Source organism: Lepidochelys kempii, chromosome 9 (assembly GCF_965140265.1).
Source record: "Lepidochelys kempii isolate rLepKem1 chromosome 9, rLepKem1.hap2, whole genome shotgun sequence".
NCBI classification, from domain to species: domain Eukaryota; kingdom Metazoa; phylum Chordata; order Testudines; family Cheloniidae; genus Lepidochelys; species Lepidochelys kempii.
Window position 1 is genome coordinate 25,168,090 of NC_133264.1, and position 11,410 is coordinate 25,179,499.

The 11,410-nt window shown below is 38.4% G+C and overlaps 1 protein-coding gene across 1 annotated transcript; it reads left to right on the forward strand.

Moving 5' to 3' along the window:
• Positions 1–1,133: 1,133 nt before the first annotated feature.
• On the forward strand, positions 1,134–10,771 carry STRIT1 (small transmembrane regulator of ion transport 1). The gene is made up of 2 exons (XM_073358764.1): positions 1,134–1,173; positions 10,677–10,771. The coding sequence occupies exons 1-2, from the start codon at positions 1,134–1,136 to the stop codon at positions 10,769–10,771; spliced, it is 135 nt and encodes a 44-aa protein (XP_073214865.1).
• The last annotated feature ends 639 nt before the right edge of the window (positions 10,772–11,410 follow it).

Here is an 11,410-nt window from a genome sequence, read left to right on the forward strand (position 1 = left end):
AACTGTACACCTGTTTGTTTTGGCTGTTGTGCTTTGATCTATTGTAGAATTTAATTTATTTCCAATGTGTATTCTTGCATTCTGTATTGTGGTTTAGTAGCTTCAAATAACTCGCATTTTAAACTGTAAATTTACAAAAAATGTAGAGTAACACAACTGAACTTCACACCTGAGATTTGCTAAATAATCCCTTTTATGCTTTCAGCTAAATTAATTTAGTTCTTGAAGCTGTTTTAAAGGGCATTGACTCTGTGTCCTTGCTCAAAAGAGCAAGGACTGGAAAGATCCCAATTCACGAAGGTCAGTATGTCTTGTTGGGGATACATTGTTCATGGCAGAAATTATTTCCACTAGATCAGGTGTATATAATTAGCAGAAGTACAGCAAATAGAATTCTTATAGGAGCAGCTATGCAGACAATGACGGTATTGCATCACAGAGTTTTTAAATAAATGTTTTTGTGTTGTACAGGGAACAGAATCCTATTTCTACAATGAACTGGATACTATCCCAAAAAACTATTGTCCTCAACACCAAAGTTAGAAAAAGCATTTAAAGCTTGGGCTTTAATCTTTAATCTTGTCTCTCATCATGAAATAATACACTGAGCTGTGCGGGAGGTATGCATAGCATGATAGAATATTATAGATTCATGAGTTGTTTTGCAAAGTACCTGTTTTAAATTACTAAAACCAAATTAGACTCTTCATGCAATGCTTGCTGAGAGGCAGGCATTTTTTAAAGGGAATTGTATTGCTCGTGAACTTGAAAGAATGATTTGCAAAAGCCAGCAATGTGTTGACAAGCAGTCTGTAGGCATATTCATACACCCCTGCCAAAAAACTTCGGGACTAATCTGCAGCACCTTTGCTAATTCAGTCCATAGTGTCTCCTTAAAAAGGAGTGATAACTGTGACTCAGACAACATTGCATCATTCTTTATTAAGAACTAATCTAAAAGCACAACACTAATTTTCATTTTTGTCCTGTGCCTAATCCAGGTTTTAACCCAAACAAAGGTAACAGAGGAGTTACCACGAAAATTAGAAATCAGGGGCCAGATTCTGATGGAGTTGTTGAATGAGTAGTTAGTTCCCTACTGCACAAATACCCCACTGAGGTCAAACCCTAACATGAATAATGGTGACAGAATCTGCAGGTTAGACGGAAAAGGTTAGTCATGTAAGAGAGAGAAACAGGGGATGTAGGCTGTTTAGCTCCTGTTTACATCAGTTTACTCCACTGCATTCTTTCCTTCTTTGTTTATGTTGTTTTTTCCTATGCGAGTAATGAAAAATAAGATGGCGATGGTTAGTAGCCAGTGGAACCATTTACTCTGTTCCCCAGTGCTTCATAAGCCAATTGACTAAAGTGCTGTATATTTGATCCTACAAGCTCTCCTAGTTGGACTCCATCAGAGGTCTTTTTGTATTCTATACTGTATCTTACAGGTTTTTATTCTGTATGTTCACAAATAAATAGCCCAATAAAACCAATGAGGACTCAAGTGGTAAGATAGGAAAAGGGAAATGCCTTTACAGATTTTAAATATGATTTAAAATGGAGCAGCTATACTATAGGGATGATGCATATGCCACTACCTAGATTTAGAAGAAAGTTCCTGGATGAGACTGTAGATTAAAATTCTGGTTTATCTTGAACAAAGAAAGATTTAGTCAATATGTAGAAAATCTCTTCAGGTTTTAAATGCTTCACTTAGAGATTTTACTAGGATGTACTATAGATTGGAAAAGGCTTGGGACCTGTTTTATTAAATCTTGACATCTTTAGGAAGTATTATAAACAAAGATCTGTTAGGGAACACTGTGTTTCACCTACTGTGCTAGAAGAATCGCTCCTCAGAGGCCTATGAAAAAACAAATGGTTTTAAAGCCAGCAAAAGTTGAAACTTCTGAGTGAAACAGACCTGCGTTGTGCTGGTTGTTTATCCTATAATTTTATAAGGTGATTATTACAAATCTCAGAATGTAATGCTGAAGAATTTGGAAGAGAGGTTAATAACTCCCAGTTGGGAGTTTATTTTCCTCTTGGAAGAGAGAATGAGTTTTGCTGCCCAGGTTTTGTGATTAATAATCCCTCAATGCTAACTTCACTCCTGCTAGACCACCGGGGTGAGGAATGGTTGTTTATAAACTGAAGAACTCTCAACAATAGGGTCCTAGGAATAATTCAATGAAATAAATCAAATTTAGGATGCAGGAATAGTATAATAATCAGAATAGTTAGACTTATGAGAGCAAAAACGTACAGTCAGACTGACCCACTGCCTATAAAAGCCAGTGGGGGGTCTTTCCATCCTCTTCAGTGATCATAGGATCAGACCCTTCATGTTCTTTGAGGAGACCAGAGGAGCCTTCATTGAAAAGTAGATGGCACATTTCTGCAGTGCTAGAAGTACTGCAGAGTCCTGCAGGAAATCAGCCTCATGGTTCTACCAAGCAGGAGCTTGCAGATTCTACAGGCCTGATCCTGCCCTCAGGTAAATCAGGAGTAACTTCATTGATGTCACCAGACACGCTGGTGTAAAACTGATGCAGGCGATAGGAGAATCAGGCTTTGTGTCTCCATGGTACCTGTAGCAATGGAAACTCCACCAAAGAAAGCACTCATCCAGAGGGCTAGGTGCCCCTGACATACATTTAAAAACAGAAGAATGTAGGAGATATAAGCACAAATTGACCGAAGCAGCTGTGCTTCAGTGATGGGCTCAATATTTCTGTAATTTTTTAAAAAAATCTTTCAGGTATCACGGGAAAATAATGTAATCTCTGATTTCTTTAGAGAATGTAGAGGACTGTGGCCATTAAACAGGGAACAAATCTGCTCTCCATTCTGAATACAATGCAGATAACAGACCAGAAGGTTAGCTGTGACACACTGAGGTTTTCTGCAAGGGTTATGAAGAACAAAGCTACTTTAGGAGAAAGGGTTGAAACAGAAGTATATAAATGGAAAAGAAAATAGTTAGATGACTATCAGACAGGAATAAGAGAGTGTGTGTGGAATCAGGATAAGGGCCCTTTGCTCCATTCCATTGCAATGCATGGAGGAAATCAAACCACGCCACAGATTGCAGCCAAATGGGAATAGTAGAGTGAAACCTACATAGCATCTCCCCAAACCCGCTGAGTCAGTGGCAGCCCATTTAAACACATAATTTTGGATATTGTAGCTGAAGGGGAGCAATAGTCGAGGAGCAGCCAGTCTAGGAACATATATTCCCCAGGGAAAACCCATATAAGTAGCAGCAGATGTCGGTAGCAGTTTTACTTTGCAATCCGTACATTCATCCACCCTTTGAAAAGGGTGGCAGGGAATGCAGCCATGGACAGATGGACCAATAATAGTATGACCATTGGATTGGCCAGTCTGCCTGAAGAGAGTTATGGCCCAGGAGTTATGTGGTAGGAGTGGAAGTCCACATAGAAGTCCCAAATTCCATTGGCCTGGGGACAAAAGGTAAATACAGTTTAAGGTAAATACAGGAAAAAATATACCTACCTAAACAGGACAGCATGGGCCTGATGCACTCAGGGCAGGTCCCCTTTATACTGCTCTGGCCCTTTTAAAAGTATTACTTCTGTTTTATGTCCATGTAATTCGTCCTTAAGCTAAAGTAAAGCAATGGTGAATCAGTTAAATACAGAGTGGCAGAAAGAGAAACCAGAAAACTAGTCAGACATTTGATACTGGAGACTGGTGGGAACTTCAGTGGGTGACATTTGGTTTCATTGTTTTTCTGTGGTCATCAGTTTAGAAACCATGCTGAAGTAAGCAGGCATGGAAACAAGAATTGTTGACAGCAAGATGGGAAATAGATACATAATAAGTTTAAATTAATCCTCTCTATTGACTTCAATAAAGTTATGCTGAGTTGAGTGCAGCTAAGTCACTTTGTGTGTCCTAGTGTGGTTTCTAAGACACTGACTATGAAAATAGAAATCATTCCCTTTCAATTATCTCATTGTCACCCATTTTTCTTGTTCATCCTAGATGAGAATATTTTGCACACAGATACCAAATATACACCGTACGGGGCCCATAGTTTCCACCGTTACAGGAAAAAGAGCTCTTACCCTGTATACAGTGGTGAGCACACTTTCGACTGCCTTTTACGTGGGTATTTAGTTTCTAAGTTATGGCAGTCTTTCCTGTCCCTGTGGGCTGTAGTTCGGCCCAGAATCTCCATAGCTGGCGTGCCTCCTACACAGGGCTTGTGAGAGTCCTTGAAAAGTAGCTGTATCGTTGTATCCCACATTGCCTGTGCCAGGGAAACCCTCACCCCGCAGAACCCTGGGCTTTTAGCTTTCATTTACACCCCTTTTAAAAGAGCAGGTGCACGTGTTGTCAGCAGGTTTTAGAATCAGTTAGCTCACAATGGCTCCACGAGTCCTTGCTTGTCTCTGGTGGAGAACATCTTGTGCTCCAATATTTAAACTTTGATTCAAAAGAAATATTAAGAAAACCTTTAAAAATGTCAGCCTGTGGTCAGCCTGATACAGTTGCTTTAAGAAAGGTGTGAGCTCCCCATCCATCTTAATAAGGAGTTAATGCTGAAGCACAATGATAACATTTTAAAGGTCAACAATGTTAATTACTTCACTGCTGATTAAAACACATATGAAAAGGGATAATTATGTTATGAAGATCTGCATAATATGCTGTGAGCACCATTTCATTTTGATGTCACATGTAGGTAGAGCAGGGGCAGAGCTTTGGGGCAGTATGATCAGTTCTAAATTACTTACAGTGCAAACATCTGGATCAGATAACCCCCAAAAATCCAGTAAAGCTTGTCATAGCTTTGACCAACACTTCATCATTTTGCTATATTTCAAAACCATAGGGGAGAATGTTCACTTTGTTGACATTTAGGCACAGCTCTCAAGTGGGATTGCATATCATATTAATTTTTCTGAAGGACATAATTTTGCTGAAAATGAATGACAGGTTTCAGAGTAGCAGCCGTGTTAGTCTGTATCCGCAAAAAGAAAAGGAGGACTTGTGGCACCTTAGAGACTAACAAATTTATTTGAGCATAAGCTTTCGTGAGCTGAAGCATGCTGAAAATTAATGTCATCCTAACCCTGAAGCAAAATAGAGAAAAACATCCTGTTTAGTGTTTATGGATAATGTACAATTGAACCTGCATATCTAACAATCTCCAATCTTCTGTGGAACAATCTATATTTAATACTGGATTCCATCGAGCAAATGATCTCTGAACAGATCCTTAATGAATCAGTGAAAAAGCTATTACCAGGAACATTTCCTAATAATCTGTATGTGGATTTCCCCCTTAATTCAACACATACAGTTTATCTTTTTGGCATACAGCTGGCAACAGTTCCTATATTTTTCCCCTGCATTATTCGAGATTGCAGCTTGTAACCATTTTTATTAAATTACCTATTTATATGTTATATTTATGGCAAAATGCTTTTTACGTCATTCATGTGAGTGTCTCCACTGAATATACTCACTCACATGAATAAGAGAAACAGGATTCTAGATTGTAAACTCTTAGGGTTAGGGACTGTCTCCTTTTCTCTCCTGTCCTGTGCAATGCCAAACTCAATGTTGGTGCATAGAAAATAATAGTAACACAAATGTACAAGCAACTGTAATGTTGCTTGTCTTCTTATCAGGGAATGGAATTAAGGAGGATTGGGAATTCAAGAGCAAATTGGATCCCAGTCTTGCTCTAAATAAAGTGATGATCATGAATATTACACAGTAAAATGCTGAAACTAAGCTAAGACACCATAAATCAAACTTCAGCCCTCATTTCATTGTCCATGCAAAAATTAACCTCCTATCTTTCTTTAATACAGTTCTATAAATTAACAAGAACTGGAAGTTGTAAACTTTAAGACCTGAACTCTTTTCAAACAATTGAATGCATATAGCAGAAAATTGGCATCAGTGTAAAAGCAGCTGCAGTACATTCCAAATATTGCTCTATTTAAAGCATCCCAGAGCTCACAGTAACAACTGCTGAGGCAAACCTTAAAACTTGTCAATAAATCCAGTAGAGGGAGGAATGGCAGAAGTAGGTAAGATGCACAGATAAATAATGTATGTTTAAAATGCATAAGTATAGCAGTATAGTGCAAAGATATTATGCTACTTGTAAGCTACTAATTCCTAGATGATGTATTGTATATTTTACTTTTCAGTAAAGGAATAGAGTACATTTGAAATCCAATCTGCTAAAAAAAAAAAAGTTAAAAGTATTTTGAAGTCTCCTGCTTCCGAATCTCACTGGCAGTTTTTGTGCTTTTACAATCACATTTTCCTGTTTTTTAAAGTCTGTCCCCATGAAAGACTAACAGTAAGGGAAAGTGACTAACTGACTTTATAGGTTAAACACTAAAAATGACTATATGCAAAGTATTGTCAAATATACCAACACACTGGAAACCGGAGAACACTTTTTTCTCTTTGATCTCTTTCAGCAGTAGTCATCTCAGTTGTTGTTTAAACAACAGTAGTTGCAATCTATTCAGCCAGACATGTACTTTTTAAGTTGACAGGAGTCTCTAATTTACCAAACTATTGTGAATATTTTGATTTGTGTTTAACAATATGTTCAGTGCATGTATATGTATAGATTGTGTGTGTATAAATGATATTGTTTGTGTGGGTACAGTCTGAGGGTATGGGAAAGTGAGAAAGATAAATATCCTTTTGTTTTTATATGAGCTAGGTTGTGACTCCACAGTTTCCAAATGGCAGGGCAAAGTGAAATCACAACGTGTGATTTTTGCATTGATTGCCCATAACAAACGACAATAAAGTGCATTCTACACATAGTGCACTGCTGTATTTACACCATTTTCACGAGGAGTGGATGGAAAGCAACTATAGGTGTAACCATGTTGGCGGTTGGTACATGTAGTTACTCAAGTTGTTTACTTGTAGAAATGTTCTGTTTGATTTATTATTTGTAGTATTAAGTGTTATAAATTTGTAGATGGTAAAAGCCAGTGAGAACAATCTGCCACCTACACAGTCACCATTGGTATCTTCTAAGTACAGGGAAAACTGTGCTAATCTCAGCTTCAGCAGTGTGATAAATGTTGGTGAATGCTGACTTTTTCATTTCAACCACTATGCAGAATAAATAATAATATTTAGTATTTATATAGCTGTTTTATCCATAGATATCAAAGTACTTTACATCAGTAGGGTATGTCTCATTGTTCCCATTTTACAAATAAATAAATAAAGGAAGACACACATGATTTGGCCTAGATTTTACAGTAAAACAGTGGTAGAGTCAGGACTAGAACCCAGGTCTCCTGACGCCCAGCCTGGTGCCCTATCAACTAGATGTCACTGTTTCCTATATAATTATATCTTTAACCAAGGTCCTATGTACTCAACTGCAAGCTGGATCAAAATTCTCCATTAAGGTCCCTGGCTCTTGCAATACCTCAGTGCAGCAGACAGACAATTCATGAGGCAACCTCACTTAACTGAAAGATAAAAGGATTTTAATTATTTAAATATGAAAATTGCTAAAACAATCCATACCAGAGCTCTCCCTTTATTTATTTTGTTATTGAAATGAATTTTCAGTGTGTCAGAGATTTTGTATTGACAATACATAATTGCATTGAAGAAGCTGTCAGAGGAGTTTGGCAGGTGGACAGTGGACATCTGGGGCTTTTGACATCTAGGAAGATGTAGTATGCAGTGTATCATCAAATACACATTCTGAAAAAGCAGGATTGACAGGTTTATTTTATCATTCTAATCCACGCATACAAGTATGGATGGGTGCCTGGTTATTAACTATTTCATCATATTGTTGACCCTTTGGGATACTGATGCCTCAAACCAGCACCTCTTTAGCGTGAGCTGACTAGCCCAGGAGATGGATTGATTTGTGTAATTGGAATTATCACTTTATAAAGAGTGCTTCTCTTCTTTAGAAAAGTATTTATTTGATTGCACATTCATTTTAGAATGTTGTAACTTTCTGCTCCAGTCAGAAATTCTTTGTAACATTATTTTCCTGTAAGAATGACATTCCCTTATTGCTCTTTGGATAGATGTTACAAATAAAAAAAAAATAAAGTCCATATTTTATAAAAGCAGCAACATCTTCCATGCTGTGTAATTGTGAACAATATATGCCTCTTCGATACTGAGGACACAAAGTCAACAAAAGCTCCCGAGTTATTTATATATTCTTATACGCAGATCCCATGCTAGTCCTTTCTTCAGAGTTTGTTGGAATGAGTCTCCTTATCCCAGGGAAATAATAGAATCTTAGAAGAATCTTTAAATTTCTTTTAAGACCAACATATTTGTATGGTCTCTATTCTGTACCATAAAGCATGTGTGGCTATAGATATGTAGATGGACACACATAGGCAGCATCTGCCATATTGTGACAAGCACTTACAAGGATACAAGGGGAATAGATGTAGACAGTGACACATAATGACCCCTCCCTCAGTGCACCCCATAGGCATATAGCACCCCAGAGGGGACAGCGAGGCAGAGTTTATAGCCTGTCTCCATCTGTACCAGCCCTCAGCGCAGGCTCACAGCACAGGGTGGTGCAGCATACACCATCTCCTTTGCATGGGGTTGCACAATCCCTCCACGAGCTCCCGAGTGATTCCACACTACTCCATATTCAGACTGTTGGCTAAATGGTAGTTTAGGGGTATGTGTGTGTACATACGGTATAGAATATAAAAAAATCTACTAAGTGAAATCTGCTGAGATATTTGGGGGTTAAGGGGCATGGGAGGTATAAGATCAAGATTTTTAAGCCTGTGCAAGGAGCAAATTGGCTTGCACACTGGCTTAAAGACCAAAGAATGTGGTTTTTACTCACCACTGTAAACCCATTTCAGCCCTGGCCAGATTGGACATCTCAAGTGCAATAGGAGTTCATTGAGACCCTGGGCACAATCCTATTCATGTTAGGGGGAGCTTTACCTGAGTAAAGACTGAAAAGCTGAGCCCTTACACCGTTCTGGATAAAAAGGAGGAAGCTGAGTGAGGAATGGAAAGACTGGCTGCTTAGTGCCCATTTCCAGTTATATAGTGATGCACTTAGCCAGTAATCCCTCATTCATGCAAATATCCTGTACTAGCGAAATCCTTGACTTCATAAGGACTACTCATGGGAGTGAGGATTGCAGGATTAGGCTCTTTACACTTGTTCTTGCAAGCTGCTGAAGTGCAGAGATCCAAAGCACTCAGTTTGCTCCTTTCCTGTGCAGAGGAGCTTCCGTGGAGTGTGCAGAAAAGAGCAGGGTGCTCGGCAATCTGAACAAACCCCTGGCTCTGAGATTCATACAACTAAGAAAGAGGAAAAACTAGGGCGATGGGGAGAAAGAGAGCATGGCAGTAGCATAGGCGCTGACTGGCAAATATGGGGCATAGCAGCTGTTTTTAGGATTTTCAGTTACTCCTGCTGTCAACCACCTCTCTGATCCAAAGTCTCTTGAAGTCAGTGGGCCTTTCCGTTGACTGCAATGGACTTTGGATTAGGTCCCAGGAGCAGTGTCTTGTGCTTGTGAGCAGTGTTTAGGACTGCTCCTCCACTAACATAAATGCTTCCAATGGTTCCTATGAAACACTATTCCACAGAGCCAGCTGCTCAGTGCTTTATGATTTATGCTGGGCAGTGTTCTTGCTGACCCACCAGCTTGCAGCGCCTGCTTCTCATATCTTACTTCATCTAATTAGCTCTCAAGTAACAAAGCACCATACTCAGCAGCCCTACTGTTAATTTAGCAACTGTTCTGTACAAACTCTGTGCTGCCACCCTGCAGGATACAGCCCTTCATTTGTAATGTGACCTTTAGGAAATATTACAGCCAGTCTCTCAATAGAAGTATCTTTCTCTAATGAAGTATCCGATACGTAAGTGTCTCAAAAAGAAAGTGTAGTTTGGAATTTCCTTGTGGCTCCATGTCACCAAAACCCTACAATGGAGTTTATCTTTGTGTTATGTGGTTGCTTATCCATGCTGTATTTTAAATAGAAGTCTATGCAGTTCTTGTGTGTAGAGGTGCTGTCTATTATTTAGTGGTATGGCATACTCTGTGTATTTAGCTTTTATAGTGTAGTGAGCAAAATATTGAGCTGTTGATTACCCCACCAAGACTGCCAATGTGATCCAGTCACCTCAATGTGATGCGTGGTCTTATGCTATCAAAACAGTTCCTATATTTTTCATTGCTGGAGGACTTATTTTGAAATGTTTTCTAAAAGGAAACTAAAGTGGACTCATCCTGGCCAAAAAGTATTTCTGTGGATCCCATTCTTAGTAGTAAGCTTTTGGGCAGTACAAACTTACTATTTGCTGGAAGAGGTTGAAATTTTTTTCTTGAAATCCTGATTTAGAACAGAAATAGATTTTCCTAAAACTTGATTTCTATTTTCTAAATCACTGTGCTAAATAAGAATCTTTTCATGTACAATCATAATTTTACATGGTAATTAAAAAATCCGTTAGGCTTTCACTATTGTCTATTATTGGTTGCCTCAGTTCACTGGTCTTTTTTTTTTTTTTAAAGATCAGCACAGTTTTCACATGTTTTACTTAACAGATTTAGAGTTAGTGTAACATGACCTATCTGTCATACTCTTTCTGAATAAAAGTCTATATTCTCTCTCTTCAGGGGAAATCCCATACTCACGTCTTGTTGTACCTGCACTTCTCATGGTTGGCTGGATTGTGGGTTGTGTATTAATGGTTTACATCGTCTTTTCTTGATGAAGGTAAGTTATTTGTACCGTGTGCATATTCAGTCAACACTTATTACAATTTGCAGTGCTACCTTTTTACTAAGGGAATTTTTTGTTCTGCAGAAAAGAAGATTTCACAATGACATTGATTGGAAGAACCCAGAAGTTAAATGGAAATGTCTAGTCCTTACAACTTGTACAGTGCCTATTTTATTTTAATACCACAATGTAGGCATGATATACACTTTCTATCTACAACATAGATATGAGGTTAGTTCAGATACTTCTGAACTGAGTGGTATTTGGAGTCCTGTGGTAGGTCAGGTATTTGCCTACCCTCCAAACCACTAGTTCCTAGCCATCTTGAAAATCAGCCTCCTTGGAACTAAAATGTCCAGAATCCTTATTTTTGGTGGTGACAAACAGTGCCAAATGGAGCTGGTGACCTAGATACACAAGTAAACTCTGTGGGATGCAAGACACCTCGAAGCAGTACATGGATCATCTTTAATGTCTTGCGGTAGAAAGGAAATACTAAATTAAACAATAAATTGTCGAAACCCCCCCCTAACTCTGGAATAATGTTTACTCTCTAAATAAATTTTCCAAAACAAAATTCTCTTTTCTCATTTAAAATGCAATCACACCAACATGGCTATGTATAAAT

Bases quoted from the DNA above. Each gene is read 5' to 3' on its own strand.
- STRIT1 (XM_073358764.1), top strand. From the start codon at position 1,134: ATGAATAATGGTGACAGAATCTGCAGGTTAGACGGAAAAG. The intron at 1,174-10,676 runs GTTAGTCATGTA...CTCTCTCTTCAG, and splicing joins CTGCAGGTTAGACGGAAAAG to GGGAAATCCCATACTCACGT.